Raw genomic sequence first — 16,687 nt, forward strand, 5'->3', positions numbered from 1 at the left:
AAAGGTTACCATCTAGAAAAAAACAACAACAAACACCCAGAGCAGGTCACAGGGGTCAGTGCATGGTCTGAGGATTTCCAAACTATTTGAACTTCACTTGAGTTTTCAGAGTGACCTTTTAGACAGCTGCCATCGCTGTGGAAAGATGTTGCTGTTGATCCAGCACTTCACAAAGAACCTTTTATAGTAGTTTTCCTTCAATTTGTCACATCTTTGTGGGAGAAAGTATTTATTTTCTCTCTGAGGAAGGAGGTGATGGACATTAAATAGAAATTATGATCACGCACAAGCAGTCCCCATTTATAACATCTGCACGCTAACAACCCTTCAGTGACCTTTGGGTGGGGGGTCCTTGGACCACAATTTGAGAGTTACTGGCGTAGAAAATCCACTTGCAGTCACTGAAGAAGCTAACCACTTACTCCCCTAACCACTAATTACAAGGAAGATTATGGAAACCCCAGCAGTCCAGCAGAACTGATACTGATACTGGGATTATGTTGTTGTATCAAATGTTTGGCTCTGAACACACACACCCTCAGTCGTAACTGTGTGTGTGTGTGTTTGGGACTGAATGTGCACAAGCAAAGTAGACGTTCTTCCCTTCCTTCCCTTCCTTTCCTCCTCTGTCTCTCCTTCACTCTTTCTTCTTGTTCTGCTTCCATTTTTTCTGTCACTCCATCTCTTTCTCCCTCAGACAGTGTGTCTCTCTGCTGCGCTCTGTTCCAAATTAGCTCCAGCTCTCTACCCGGCCGTCGTTACAAGGATGTGAAAATAAATAGATCTGGGGGGAAAGAAGAGGTGGAGGAGATTGAGGAGTGCAAATGGCTTACAATGGAGCTATTGTCTGCTGCCACATGCCCATGGAAGTGGAGGAAGAGGAAAGAAGAAGAAGAGGGAGGATCAAAGAAAAAAGTAGAAGATGGTTAAAGAAGAATAAAGCTGCGGGGGGGTTAGATGTATAGAAACAAGAAGAGGAAACTGGGGAATTATCGGGAGGGATTATGATGGATGAGGGGCAGGAAAAAAGATGTAGAAGTTAGGAGGAGATGAAGAGGTAAGGGAGATATCTGAAAAAGAGTAGCAGAAGGATGCTGAGAGCCAAAAAAGACGACAGGAAGGTGACGAGAGAGTGAGGAAGACGGGACAAAAAATTGGTATTTCATTACAAAAAGCACGCCTTCAGGGAAGCCGTTTCACTGAAGCCTGGAGTTCTATAAATATAAGATGGGCCTTTTCAAGTTTTGAACCTGCGTATGCTGTCAAAACACATCAAATAGCAGGACACTTATTCAGTCCAGTCGCTGTTTACACCAGAGATTGATTTAAATCTTGTAGAGTAGCTTTGCATGATGCTGGAAGGGCTTCCCTCGCTGGAAGCCCTTGTAAAGAGAGGGTTTACACGGTGTATCCCTCTCAATTGCATGTCATACAAAATCAGGAGTGGGGAAAAACGAGTGCGTAGAGCAGTCTGAAATTTTGTCAAATGTGACAAAGGGTATGCGACAATTAAATATTTTTGCTGTACTTTATGCTTTTACCTTCAAAAAACTTCCAAAATCTCTGGGAGTGAGTTTAGGCTTTCAGTCCACCGTTTACCTCAACTGTCAGTTTGACAGGTGAGAAGCGATACAAGTCAGCGAAGTCGCTTTTGTCTGATGACAGTTTAGGGCAGGGGTCCCCAACCCCCGGGCCATGGACCGGTACTGGTCCATGAGTCGTTTGGTACCAGGTTACGAGAGTTGAGGCTCAGGTGTGAAATTTATGGTTTTTGGGGTTTTTAATTGTTCTTTTGTTAATCGTTTTTATCGTTAACTGTGTTTCCCTGGGTCTTTTCCTGTGTATTATGAATAAATATATATATATTTTTTGGTACCAGTACTGGTTTTATTTTGTTGTATTTATCTGCAACACCTTAAAGGCTGGTCCGTGAAAATGTTGTCGGACAAACCGGTCTGTGGCGCAAAAAAGGTTGGGGTCCCCTAGTTTAGGGTATCCTGAAGTTTTCTGTTGGCAAGTGCTGCTGTTAGCCTCTGTTAGCCTCTGTTAGCCTCTGTTAGTTGCTGATAGCTAGCATTAGCTTGTTTACTTTGGACACCTGTTGAACAAACTTTCACAAGATGTGATAATGTAATCAAACTGTTTATTTGAGGTAAAGTGAAATATTTTATTTTTTAGGACATGAGGCTAACATTAGTTGACACAACTATAGCTTATAACTAGCTGCTGGTTTTATTTTATTTTATTATTATTATTTTTTTTTATTGCTAGTTTTTTTGTCAGTTGTGCGGCGATGGGGAGACATGAGGGTCACATGTTTAATCTGCTGATAAATAATGGCAGCATCGATAATATATTTGTGGCTGATCTTCAGCCATGTACATAAAACGTGATCAGGTGGAACAGCGATCGACCTGCTGCTACGGGATCAGTTGTTAATGGATTAATTCTAAGTTCATGAGAATGCATTAACTACACAATAATAAGTGTATATTTATAAGTAGAATATTCTTTATTTCTATTTATAAACTCTAAAACAGTAGTGACTGTGAGCTTAATATGAGCATCAGAACTATAACAGCATGTATATGACAGAAAATAAGTAAAGCATAATAGGTCCTTTTGAAAGAGAACCAAGGGAGTGGAATTAGCCAGAATCCTCTGCCTTTGTCATTCTCCCATGACTCCCCTGTCATTTGTCATGTCTCTCTTTCTGTCTTGCTGTCCCATCATACCCCTCCTCCTCAAAATCTCCATGTCTGTCTCTCGTCCTTTCTTTCCACCTCCTCATCTTTCCATCTCCCTGCCTCCCTTCTTCATTCTCTTGTTCCTCTTGTTTTTCTGTTTCTTGTGTTCGCTTTCAACAGAGGACGAGTCTGGAGCTTCTGCTGTGTATTCAGTAGGCGCACACACACTCGTACACACTAATGGGAAACAGATTGCCGGGCCTGTGAAGTGGAAGAAGATTGATTACCTGTATCTAGTTACTGAACACACACATGCGTGTGCGTGCAACGAGGGTGGCTGAGGGCGCACGCTGGGTCGGTGTATTGAACCATCACAAGGGGAACAAAAATAAACTGTTATGGGCTGCTGTGTCACCCAGTCTGGACCCTGTGTGTGTGTGGTGTCTGCCGAATAATGCACCACAGTTCACTGCCATCAGACACCATTATTTCTGGCTGGCCGACTGTCTGCCAAAAAGTGATCTATAGTAGGGATGCCCCAGTCAGGTTTTAGCTTCGATCCTTATCCGAGTCATTTGTTACGGAGTATTTTTCTGTACAGAGTACCAATTTGATTCTTGTATGTTATTTCGAGTATTATCAGGATTGTTTTTCCAATACTGAACAAAATGCCAAATGAATACTAAAAAAAAAAGGATTAGTAAAACGTTATCATAGCGTCAACTTTTCCTGCTCATCTTTGCTCAATTTTTCCTTTTAACTCTAACCTTTTGATACTCATTCTCTCTAGACTTAATTCGATGGGTACATTTTGTGAAGTTTGAGGTTGGATTTTCAGACTTTCTCCTGTGCGGCAAGCCTGCCAGCTTTTCTTCACCAAAACCAAATAAAAATAAACAAGTTTAATGTGGTTTTAGTGAGGTTTGGAGGTCCTTTTGAATAGATTTGTATTAGTTTTTTCATAATTTCAGTAGCCTTTAAAACAATTTAGTTCAATATTGAAATCATGTCCCCTGTGAGCACAGCTCTCGGTGACTGTGGGGAGGAAGTACTTGTGTTACCAGTGTAATGCAGCTTTTTGGGTCCCGGTATGTCACACTTTACTATTGCGCTATTGTCTTTTGTCCATGTCGCCGCTTATGTAGATCAGGGCACTGTTTTCTTCCTCTGCATACGAAATGACATCAGCTCATTGTATCACATTTGTGCAGCAAGGAAAAGGGAACATGTTAGGAGGGATGCGTTGCACCCAATGCTGGTCACAATCAAGGTGCTGCATCAAAAACCTCCTTATGTTCGCTGTGGTCAGCTGTAGTTTAAGTGGATGATGCTAGTTTGACTGCAAGTACTCGCTAACTGCTACCTGAGCAGCAGTAAAACTTGGAAAAAGTGGGAAACTGGGATCGGTGGCTGTTGGTCTTTGGAGAAAAAAAGTTGTGCCTTAGAGTCGCAGCCAACACTTTTCAAAGGAGACAGCCTTTACTTTGAAGGCAAATGGTTTCAGTTTCCAGTTTGCCACATGCTTTTCAAGTGTTACCACAGCTCGGCGGGTAGCTTATGAGTGTTTGCAGATAAGATGCCTTGTTCCACGCAAACCAAGCAAGCTGCCACACTTGCCCATGGTAAAACAGTCACAAGGAGGTTTTTGTCATCCGATTGGGGGATGCAGATTCTCCCCTAGCACTGGGGTCACTGAGCAATCTGTTTCCAATCAACCTCCAGCTACCACTCTCCAGGCGGTTGGGGAGTGAATATTTTTAGTGGTTGCCAGATTGTTGCAGACTGGTCTCTAGTAACTGGGGCCTTGTTCACTTGACTCTACACTCAGAGACATCGACTCACCTCAGCCACATATTTAAGTCAGGACTGCCCTCCTATCGTTTCCACAGAGTAATTTCCGATCATTTAAAAAGTATTTAAAGTGATTTTACTTTAAATCATTATAGTGTGGCTGATTCCAAATGCTGTGCTGCCTTCCTTTTGTACACTTTTTATTTTTTTCTCACTCCATCACTCCAACTTTCCCATTTCTCTTTCCTTTTCTTCCCAACTCCTACTGTTCGTTTTCCGTCTGCTCCACTCCCCATGCCTCCCATGTTTCCCTCCTGTAACTGCGTCCCAGTTTCTCATGGCTTTTTTGTGCCGCAGATGACGCACATTCCCACACTTCTACTTCAAGCGCTGTACCGAATTCTGTCCCCAAAGAAAAAAACACAACAAAAGACGGGGCTAAAAAGGCTTCCCGGTTAAGAGTGAATGGTCGGGTGAGTGTGTATGCAGTAATGTTAGCACCTGCTGAAGAATTCCGGAGCCCAACTCGACCGCCGCACCGAGTTACTTTGACGCAGGTGCTGACGTCGCTGAAAACCTCTTCTCTTTTCTCCGCCATTCACAGGTTGCGGTCTTTTGTGGTCGAGCTATGTTAAGTTGTACATTTCTGAGTATTTGAACAATTACAAAGAAATGACTCGCAGACGCCTGTTGTTCTTTCAGCATTTTGATTTAATTCGATGTAAAGTAATTAGAGAAAACACTCAGAGCTCGGCACATTCCTCAGCGTTAGGCCTAAGCTGCTCCTGCAGCCCAACGACACTTTCCTGATTTAGTTTGTTCTTATTGTCCTCCATGACTCACTTGTCTTCTGTGGGTGTGTGTGCGTGTTTGTTTGTGTTTGGACATTAGATCAAAGATGGCATTGTGTTCATACACAAGCATCTCTGATATTGTGCTCTTCTGGGTTTGTGCCTATCTGCCCTGGTGTCCGGAACAGTTTTTCTCATTAACCTCGCATTAACAGCCCAAAACGAAGCATTTTGATGTGTATGACGTCTTTATTGACGTTCCATTCGACACACGTAGGCTGCTTTGTGCGCTTAAGTGTTGGCGCCAGTGATCAAGGAAGGTGTTTGCATAGGTTTTTCAAAAGTAGCCCGATGCGGATTTGGGTGTGGATGGAAAGGCATGCTGACCTCATTTCTGAGGGTTTTCCCACAGAAAAATGTTGGCGACCATGCTGCGCCCGAGGCCCGACTGGAGGAGGATTTCGAAGAAAGGCGAACGGTGGTCATGTTAAAGAGTTCAAAATGCACATCAGGTAGAGATAAATGACTAAAGACTTCAGATCAGTTTTATTTGTATGTAGAAGTGCAAGATGATGATCTCCTACCAGCGAGGTCCTGACAAAGACTTGGCCACCTCTGGAGTGACCGCGGCTCTGTTTTCACTCTGTTATGGAGACCAGCTTCCATTAATTTCTGACTAAAACTTCCTGTTTTTTAGTATTTTTATTTTTAGAGCTCATCATCGAGCACTGCCGCACAGGGAGATGAATGTATCACTTCCCACAGTAATCCCCGAACAGCGATGTAGACTCAGGACACAATTAGCATCAGAAATTACATTACACATGGCATTGTTTGGTAGGGGAATCTTTCCAGGTAGACCTTTCCATTTCCTGCTCTGCTTTACCCCACCTTCTTTTAAATGACCACGTTTTTGAGAAACTGAAATGACAGGATGAGTTGGACATTAACCAAATGCAGCTGTATATGCTGCACACGTGTGTGTTTGTGTTGCACTGACAAAAGAAGTGATGTGACCCTCACAGGACATTTTATTAGGTATAGTTTTTGAGTTGTGCGTTCAGAGCTGCCTTAATTCTTCGTGGCAGAGGTTCAAGGAGATGCTGGAAAGATTCCACGGAGATTTTGGTCCATACAGACGTGATAGCATCATGCTGCACATCCTTAATGTGAATCTCCTGTTCCACCACATTGCAGAGGTTCGCTGTTGAAGTGAGATCTGGTGACTGCGGAGCCATGTTGAATAGAGTGAACTCATTGTAATGTATTTGGTTGTCTTGAGAGCTTATTTGAGTTACTTTTGTGTTCCTGCCAGCGCAAAACAATCTGGCCATTCTCTTCCTGTATCAACAAAGCATTTTTGCCAAGAGATCTGCCGACCACTGGGTATTTTCTATATCAGTTTTGTATCCCTTATTACCTGTAACAAGGAGGTTGGTTTTTTTGGTGTTTTGTGCATGTATTTAAAGAGAACAAAGAAAATAAAATGAATTCATGCAAAATGAAATACTATTTCATTAGAAGTAAATACCGCTCAGAGAATGAGCCCTTCCTGTTTTATTTTTCGGACAGTTTTTGTCCTCCAAATTTTTTTTTTTTTTTTTTTTTTGGTAAGCTTGAGTTTAAGGAACAGCTGAATCGAAGGCGTTGTCGAGCAAAAGCACAGGTCAGACATGTAATCTGTCCCTGTCTGCACTTTTATGTCTCGAGCACTAATTTTACGTGCTTTGTTTTCATCGACTCCTCATCCTTCCTGTCCTTCCCTTCCTGGCCTGCTATTTTCCCTCCTGTGTATTCTTAGGCTGCTTTGGTAAATCACTTTTATTGGCCATTTCCAATGGGACGAGGAGTGGCTCAAAAGGTCTAAACCGGTGACCTCGCAACACCGTCCACAATTTCTGACATTTTTCCCGAAATTTTTCTAAAACGAGGGGGGTACTGTGAGCAATAACCCGAGCATTTATTGCTCACATGCTGAGTTGGATTAATACCATTTCCCCGTTAGTGTCTGAAAGCAGTTTGTGTTTTTTGAATTTTTCCTGGGTTTGTTTTCTGCTCCGTCCCCTATAAAAGTTGTTGCACGTGAGGAGTCTTATTGCAGACAGAGTGTGAGTGTTATCAGACAACATCTGGTTTTGGTGTCAGAGCGTGAAAATCAAAGAGCTTCCATTGTTTTGCTCTGAAGTTGCGCCAGCACCTAAATGCAAATTCTCGTCTGTCAGACTTAAAAGAGATTCTGGGAAATGTAGGAAGTAACTGAAATGAACCAAACAATGCAGGTTTAAAATAATCCGTTGACCCTCGGTGGAGTTCTCATCTGCTTTTCTGTTTTGTTCTCCAGGCCCAGCTACAGCGCTCACTGGACAGCTCCGTCTCGCCTCAGCCGAGGGTCCTACTCGGCCGGCGCGGCAGAAAGGCGGCGCCGGCGGCGATTCGGGCTGGAATGGGTGTCAACCCGCTGTCAGAACAAGACACGGGAATTCTGGATGTGGAGGATGAAGAGGAGGAAGATGAAGTGAGAAAACTGCAAACACACACACAAAATCCAGACAACACGCAGCCTCCAATTATCTGGCTTCACCTTATTTGATGAAACAAACATCTCTATACTGATACGTTTGTACATCCAGTGCATCCCATTCATCTCAGATTGGTCCTTGGCAGAATCGTCTCTGATCTCGCCCCCATGGCGGGGTACATGAGTCGCCAGGGCAGCTCAGACTTGTTTCCAAGCGAGCTGACATTCATTTTTATAACCCCTTAAACAGTCAGATAATTGTTGCCAATCCTGACCGTGGGTTTCCCCTAAGATTGGCAGGCTGGACCAATTTCGTTTGAAGTCTGATTATCCTTCAGTGTGGCCTCAGTTTTACTTGCTTCCTGCTGCGTTTTCTTTGTTGTTAGTCAGTTTTTAGTCTTTCTGTCCTTTCATCTCTTCCATGTGTCCTCTTCTTGCCCAAGGCTTATGCTGCTTTTTCTACGTGACTCTTTCTCTCTCTCTTTTTTTTTTTTTTGTCGTCTTCTTTTTCTTTCCATTCATTTCCTTTTCCTTCCACATTGACTGCGAATGTTTCTTCAGTCCCAGTAGTCTGAAGTCATTAGGTCCGGCCCAGGTGACATTTCTGATGTTTCCGGAGAGCGAACATTCATCCCACTGCAGCACGTAGCCCACGTAAACCAGCTTATACTGGGCGCACGCTCAAATACAACTACTGCTCGAAACATTGTACCAAAGTATTCAACATATTCAAAAGACTGTTCCCATGGGCTGGAGCAGATTCTAGTCTTTGAAAGGGAAAGGAGCGCAAATCAAACAGCTGAGGGTAAAAACAATTTATAAAAAAAAACTTGCTGAAAGATCATAAAGTAATGACTGGGCTCTCTGCCACTAGGCAAACCAACAAATAAATGCAGCTGGATGTTTCGTGGTCTGCTTGTTAAGTCTAATGCCTTTAGAGATTTCCGAATCCAAATGCTTCTTTAGATACTAAACGCAAACAAACACAGAGGGATCACTGAGAGGTAAAATAGTTCAAATTCTTTGATTTCCAATAAGATGATCAGTGTGGTGCTTCTCTCAGGTTTTGCAATTACGTGTAACTTGTGGGCATATTTACAAGGCTGAGGAGAGCCGCTGTGTGGTTGTTGTGATCTTAAGGTTAATGTCGACACTGAAGTCTTGTTTGGCCTGAGAGTGATTGTTTTCTGGAGTGTTCTGATATTTAGAATCTGTGTTGCGCTGTGTGTACAAAAGTAATTTTCGTAAGCTTAAAGACTTTCTACACCTCAGCACAGTGAAACTTTAATGTCCTCATGGCAGCTTGTTTTGTAGAAGTCCAACATAATAAATACACACAGACAGTGTTGTGCAAAGGTCTTTGGCCATGCCTCATTTATTCTTATGTTCTTAGGATCCAGAGATGTTTGGAAGTTTTTAAAGTCTTGAGAAATAATTCTGCAGTTCTTTGGACTTTGGCCTTTAACTTTTTTCAGTCGTTTTCAGTCCAGTCTTTGTACCTGACAACTTTCAGAGGAATGTGCTTTTTGTTTGTTGAACCACAAATGACAACTTAGGAAAATTCAATTTTAAATTTCGGCACTTTGTTCCTAGAAGCCTGTTGTAAAAACAAATCAGTTGATTCCATTTTTTTTTTTTTTTAGTTGAATCTACAAAAATGCCAAAGATAACAGTCTGACAGGCACACCAAGGTGATTCCCAAAGAGCAATTAGCTAAAAACTTGGCATATGTCAACATGGCATGCAGTGTGTCCTAAAACAATGTAAGGAAACTGGACAAACGAAGGAGCAAAGAAATATTCGTACTCAGAAATGTCTTCAGCAGATGAACAGTATCTGGAAGTCATGTCCTTAAGAAACAGAAAAAAATCCAGCAAAGACCCGACACAGGACCTGAGGGATCCATCTGGCCCTTCGTTGATCCGTCTGCTGGTCCCTGAAACCTCATCAGGAATGGTCTCAGCGGAAGGATGGCTGTCGAGAAGAATTGTTAAGGAAGTGGAACAGGGAAAAAAGACCGAGGTTTGCCAAATTGCATAAGAACTGGACTGAAAATCAAGGACAACATGTCTTATTGATGAATTCAAATTTGAAGTTTTAGGTTCAAATCCCTGTTAGTATATTTGAATGAGATCAAAGTTGCAACAGTGAGAATCTACAGCGATCTGATCTGTAAAACACGGCGGAAGTGCTGTCATGGTTTTGTTCTATCCACTGTTTAAAGAGCAACAGTGGATAGAACAAATGAATATCTGAATCTGTTAGTCCTACATTTAGGAAAACCAAATCTTCTCCTTGATGGAAGCATCTGGAATTCTGGAGCGTAAAAGACGAAGAGGGTCCAAATGATGGAGGGTGATCATGCAAAGGTCTTCGCTTCATACAGTTCCTGAAGCTCATTAAAGGTGGAGCCAGTGCTGTTACAGCATACCCTGATACAGGACTAGTGCCACCAAAGAGCTGGTGTGTGTGTGTGTGTGTGTGTGTGTGTGTGTGTGTGTGTGTGTGTGTGTGTGTGTGTGTGTGTTTTTTTTTTTTTTTTTTTCTTTTGTGTGTGTTTTTTGTGTGTGCGGGTGTTCGTGTCTGTTTAGATAACAGGTGACACCGCTGCACCTTTTGAAAAGGCGAGAGCACATCAACGCTGTCAGTGAACATCTGTGACTGTGTCGCCAATATTAAACCTGCTCTAAATAAACGCTGACAGCTGGCAGTGACTCCTTTAAGAATTAAGAATAGTCTACACACACACACACACACACACACACACACACACACACACACACACACTCATCATGACTTTATCATCTGAATGTAAACTGTGACCGAGCCCAGCTGGAGCAGACCCGGTCCGACCGGTCAGTCAGTGCGCCCAGATTGCATCTGTAATTGGCCCGACAGTCATTAAGTGTGTGTCCAGCTTCAGACACTCGAAACAGTCTCCTCATAGGCGCGTGTCTTGCCACTTGGCAGCCATCTTGGCAACATCTCCAGGCACTTATTTCAGGTTAACAAGAACAGGCAACCTATTTATGTGAAGAGGAAGCGAAATATAACTGCATTTTTGAATAGAAGCAGCAGTCAGATCTGATTTTTTTTAAAAAACAACAAAAAAACCCAAACCTTTAAAAGTTAGATGACTTTGCCCTAAAATAAGGTCTGAAAAGCTTTTTTATGTTTCTGCCACACGTACACAGTTTCATAACATCGCAGCTCCATAACAGGCTAGATCATGTCTCCAGCTTATCCTCCCAGCCGAGCACGGAACAAATGACATGTTAATTCACAGTGAGGGCCCTCCTTATGAAATTAGGCAAATCTGAAAAAGTTCCCATCTGGCTGCCTCAGAATCACCTGATTGTCGTGTATAACAGCTTAAGTGCATTTAAGTGCATTTAGTGAAGCCGTGCAGTATATTACTGTCAGACTGTGAAATTGTTCCGTGCTCCAAATTGGATAGGGTTGGATTGAAATACGACTCTTTTACTTCTATATTTTTTCCTGCAGAAATGACAGCCATATGAAATTTTCAGGGGTAAAGAACTTGTTAAACTTCTGTTTAAAACTGCAGCCACACACACGCAGTTCACGCCAAGTAAAAGTTTATTTTACTTTATTTTGCTTTCCCCCCTTCTATCTGTGACTAACTTTGAGCTTTAAAATCATGATATATATATATATATATATATATATGAGACATGATAGTTTAGCGTTTTAGTCCACCAGTCTAATATCTGTGATTCTTTTTATTTTTTATTACTATACAAAAAGAACAAAACAAAATTGGGTGGGACTCACTGACTGGAGATTTGTGCTTCAGGGGGAAATCTATGTTGTAGCCACACCATGATCTGACATGCATCGCCCTAGAAAAGTAACTGCACATCAGGTCGATGCAGCCCGCCACTATTTTGAGTAGCCTGTTCAGTACCATTGATTACAGCTGTGCTTTTCCATCTACGTTTTTAACACAGCTACCATAAGGAACCATAGCATCAATGTAAGGACTCACAGCAAATTCTTGGTGGGCGATTTCTGAAACTACTAAAATGTACAACGAAGTGGAAAAACGTCAGTAACAAATATGTTTGCCGCTGGAAAAAAAATATGAACACAACAAAGAAGGAAGGAGGAAAAAATGTCTCAGCATTCCATTTTTTTCTGTCGGCTGGGACATGTAAAGGTGTGTGGGGTTTTTCTTAGCCTGTGGGGAACTCCAGGCTGGTGTCCTGAAGGTTTTAAATGTGTCCTTGATCCAACACAGCTGATTTAAATGGCTAAATGACCTCCTCAACATGTCTTGAAGTTCTCCAGAGGCTGGTAATGAACCAATCATGTGATTCAGGTGTGTTGACCCAGGGTGAGATCTAAAACCTGCATGGCAGGCCCTGGAGTTCCCCACTCCTGGTTTAAACTAAACTCTGGTTCGTTTTCCCCCTTGGTGCAGTTTACTTGTGCCAATTTGAATCTTACTCTGAAACAACCACACTGAGTCTGTGGGGGGAAAAAGAAAGAAAAAAGGTCTGTACAGGCTAGCGGCTAGCTGTGAAATTCATGTTCTCCAAACGTCCAGAACACAGCACCATCTGAATGTATTCACTTTTATTAGTCAGGTCCAGGCACATCTGGACAGTAAGCTGACTGAGCATTCCCACGTTGTTTTCAGTGACGCATTTTCGTTCGCTTAAGGTTCACTTTGATTTTTCTGTGTGTGAAAAGAAAAGAAAGCCAGTGAAAGGCTACAAGTTTACAAACCCATCAACTGATTCAGATCGGAGTAAATGAGCTGTGAAGGTGTGAAGATGCCCTTATAGGAATGGTGGGAACACACCTGCTGACTTCCTCATGCTGTCCACATATCGTACAACAAAAAAACTGCCGGCACACAGTTAAGTTTGGAGAAAAATGTTCAAATACTATGAACTTGTGGAAATCGTGTCAGGGCAGCAAAGCGGGCACAAAGCATTTTGACACTGAACTCTTCAAGTCATCCCTCGCGGGATCAGAGTTCCTTTTCGGAGCCTTTTGTTGTTCTTGCTCGGGGAAAATAAAGTACAATGAGGTTAAGGAGAGAATAGAGCTGAACTTGTCACCCCTGTGCTGCCATTCTGTTTTAAGGTCCCTGTCGTCCCCTTGGCTTTATTTATGTCCTGTAAACTTGACTCAACCTTCTTCACAGGAAGACCTTGGCTCGAACAAAGACCTGACCCCGTGGCCGTCAGGGTTACGACCGCGTTGGCGCCGCTGGCTGCAGCGATGCCAACCATCAGCGTCACGTCTCCTCACGCCAACCCTGCCTCTCCATCACTTCTTCTACTTCCCTTCATTTACAACCATCCCTCATGTTTGTTCCTCACTCCTTTACCTTATCTTCTAATTCTTGTTTCTTTTGGCTTGTTTCTCACCTTTATGTTTTTCATCTGCTTCCTCTGGTTCCGTTCATCCTTTTTCTTTCCACCTCTGCCTTTTGAGTCATTTTCGGTTGTCTTTAAGTTTTACCTGCCTGTGTTTATATTCCCCCCCTCTAATTCTCAGCTCTTCCTCTGTCTTTAAGTGGTACAACTCTTTGGTTTTGTTTTTTGTTCTTGTTCTTATTGTTTTGGGACCCTTGTTTGTGTGCGGTTACATCAAAGCTGGCATTGTGCTTTGCCTCTAGTGAGTTTTACAGAAGGCAAACTTTCCAGAGGGCAAAAGGGCAGGGGACAGAGGATGTGGGCAGGGAGGAGGGACTGGAATGATGGTTAGATCGAGGGATAGATGCTAAGAAAAAGAGGTATGAGTAACTCGTAACAGAAGACTCCCTGAAAGCTTCAGTTCACTTCAGATGGCAGTGACATATGAGAAGTTTGAATTGAGTGTTGATCTGTTTCTGCCAGTATTTATACCCATACTTTGTCTCAGTTCTGTTAATTAAACCTAACCTGCATGATGTTAAAGGCATCCTAACCAACACAAATAGAATAATTCAATGATTGTCAGTGAGTAGTAAATGGACCGGTTCTTATTTGGCACTTTTCTGCCTGAAAGTAGAACAAAATGGCTCCTTCACACTCTGATGAATGCATTGGAAGAAACTCTGGGTTCAGTATCTTGCCCAAGGATGCTTTGGCATGCAGACTGTAGCAGCCAAGGATCGAACCACCAACCTGCCTATGACCTGCACCATCTCCTCAGTCACAGCCACTCCATGATAGTTAAAACCTCAGTATCCAGTGCCACTAACACTAGAAACGCCAAACGGGTTGCTTTAAAAATCATCCGACTTTGGTAAATTGAAACTGTGTCAATTCATATTTCATGGCTTTTTCCTAAAATGGGCTTATTCATTATTAGTCTTTTGTTATGAAGGCTGATATAAGATGAACCAGAGCTAGCTAGTTGTGATGAATATGTAGGGGACTGTAGTTTAATAAAGATGAATAAAAACTGCAGGGCGAGTCATGGGTGGCAGCAGGGGGAAGCGCAGCTGAACAAAGTCCGGAGTTTAGAGAACTTCAAGCAAATGGAGCAGCAAGCTCTGAGATCAGTTTTAAACTTATGGCTGTGAATTATTCAGTCTGTTTCACAGGAAGTGACTGTTTTGTTTTGTTTGTTTTAAATATAAATATCCTTGTTTAAGCACAACTGATACCACCTTGAATCTTTCCGTAATGTTCCTCCACATTAAGTTATTTCAATGAGTAACTGTACTGTTTGTTTTACCCTTTATGCAGGTAAAATATCTTAGAAAATATAATGAAATTAAATTAATAAAAACCCCTAAAACGTATATTCTAAATTTGTCTAATCTTACAGTGAGGAAAAGAATTAGATACTGTGTCTGTTAAAGCAAAGTTGCAGCCTCCAGGGCTGGAAAGTTGAGACATGCCAAAACCGGCAGTTCCTCTAGTGGCCACTTGAGGCCAGCTCCCGAAAATCATCTCCACTGACTCCTTTGTTAGAGTTAACAGCTTTATAGAAGTAAACGTGTTTGCAGCCTGGTAACCACTTCATTTTTTTGCTCTGCCATTTAAGTTTTATTTTACGGGCGACCGTGGCTCAGGGGGTTGGGAATCGCATCTGTAACTGGAAGGTCGCCGGTTCGATCCCTGGGCTCTCTGTCCTGGTCGTTGTGTCCTTGGGCAAGACACTTTACCCTACTTGCCTACTGGTGTTAGCCAGAGGGGCCGATGGCGCTATATGGCAGCCTCGCTTCTGTCAGTCTGCCCCAGGGCAGCTGTGGCTACAACCGTAGCTGCCTCCACCAGTGTGTGAATGAATAGTGGCATTGTAAAGCGCTTTGGGTGCCTTGAAAAGCGCTATATCAATCCAATCCATTATTATTATTATTATTATTATTATTATTATTATTATTATTATTATTATTATTATTGAGGTTGGAGGCTGTTCATTATTAGGGACGCGGCCTGTTTTATTCTTGCCGTTCACATTTCCCTCGTCTGTTTCACAAACACAATCATTTGTCTCTGTCTTGCCCCTCGTTGCCATCTTTGTCTCTCTCTGGTTAGAATCTCAGGTTTGGTTTTACTTTGCTTGGCTTTAACCAAAACAGGTGTTGCCAAAACTTGTAAAAGAAAACTGAAGACGGGCTGGTTGATTGCAGTTTATGAACTGAACATGTGAACTGTGCAAATTGTTTCCCCCTGCAGGTCCCAGGAGCTCAGGACTTGGTGGATTTCTCTCCAGTTTACCGCTGTCTGCATATCTACACTGTGCTGGTGAGTTCATTTTCTCATTTTCTGTTTTATTTCTTCTGTGCTCTTTTTTTCTTTTGTCTCAAATCAAAGATGCAGAGCTGTTTCTTTCCTCCATCCATGAGCGCTTCAGTTTTTCAGCTTAAGTGAAGCCGCAACTCCTTTCTGATCAGCTCGTAAAGGTGTATCTGCCTGTATTTCCTGTGCATGTGATTGACTGAAGTAACAATGTTGTTTGTTGCATCCTTTGTACTGACTTTGTTCTGCCTACATCAGGGCTGGGTGATTTATGGTATTAGCTTTATGAAAACAAGATGCTTTGCTGCTCTGCTTTGGTTACAAAGTTCACTCCTTTCCTTTGGAGCGCTGGGCTCACGTTGTTCCCTAAAAGCTTAAATCTACTAGCTGTTTAGTTCAGCTCGAGCTGAGATGACTAAAAGGAAGCTTTTGGTCCACAGCGTCCACATAAAGGAGGTCAAACCTACACAGGTTCTGCAGATGAAGCTCGAGAAGGATTATTAACAGCTGCCTTTGACTCCAGAGTGTCAGTGCCATGTGACAGTCAGCTTTGACTCTGTCACCAGCAGTGCTTGGCCTCATGAGATCGGGGCTGAATTTTCTCCTTTTTTTCCTACCCTGTGTCCAGCTCATCATATTGTGCAAAAGTATTAAACCTACTTTCATTTCTTTATATTTTACACCACTGACTGAAGCATAGCTCCAAAACATGATAGAGCCTCCAAATATCATGTTTGGCTCATTTATTTCTCATATTCATGAGATGTGATTGTTGACATCGTTTAGCCCTGCTCAGTGGTTTGCAGCAGCATCCTCTTCATCGCCTACAACAGCCAGCGATAATGAGGAGGCCCGCTTCTTTTGCTTAAATGTCAGAATCTGCTTGTGCCCAGCTCTGAGGGTGACCTGGCACAGAGGGGGTAAACGACTTCGGTACGACGGGGCCTCCAGCTCGAGCCTGGCTTCGCTCCAACCAGACTGCAGAGAGAACTCGCGTGTCTCGTCTCACTTAGAGTGAAAGTGACATGGGTGGAGGTGCCACGAATGGGTTAGCTGTGCATTAGGGTTCTCTGTGTGAGTGTGCGTTTGTTTGCATTTGTGAGTTTGTAGGACTTTGTAGGGGACGTTATCAGGCCAGCACAGCCAGAGGGTCGGGGTATGACAGGGGGACAGGAAGTGCATGACAGGAAG

General features: G+C 42.7%; 1 protein-coding gene across 2 annotated transcripts in view; it reads left to right on the plus strand.

Moving 5' to 3' along the window:
• The window catches only part of exoc6b (exocyst complex component 6B), a 127,798-nt gene that overhangs the window by 26,690 nt on the left and 84,421 nt on the right, over positions 1–16,687 (plus strand). For both annotated transcript variants that reach the window (XM_085263567.1, XM_085263568.1), the window contains exons 7-8: positions 7,611–7,784; positions 15,434–15,502. In XM_085263567.1, the coding sequence (XP_085119693.1) occupies positions 7,611–7,784; positions 15,434–15,502 (243 nt within the window). The remainder of the gene's footprint in view (positions 1–7,610; positions 7,785–15,433; positions 15,503–16,687) is intronic.

Source organism: Mchenga conophoros, linkage group LG3 (assembly GCF_057382185.1).
Source record: "Mchenga conophoros isolate Kocher_MC1m ecotype Shallow Benthic linkage group LG3, M_conophoros_male_GT1.1, whole genome shotgun sequence".
In the NCBI taxonomy this organism is placed as follows: domain Eukaryota; kingdom Metazoa; phylum Chordata; class Actinopteri; order Cichliformes; family Cichlidae; genus Mchenga; species Mchenga conophoros.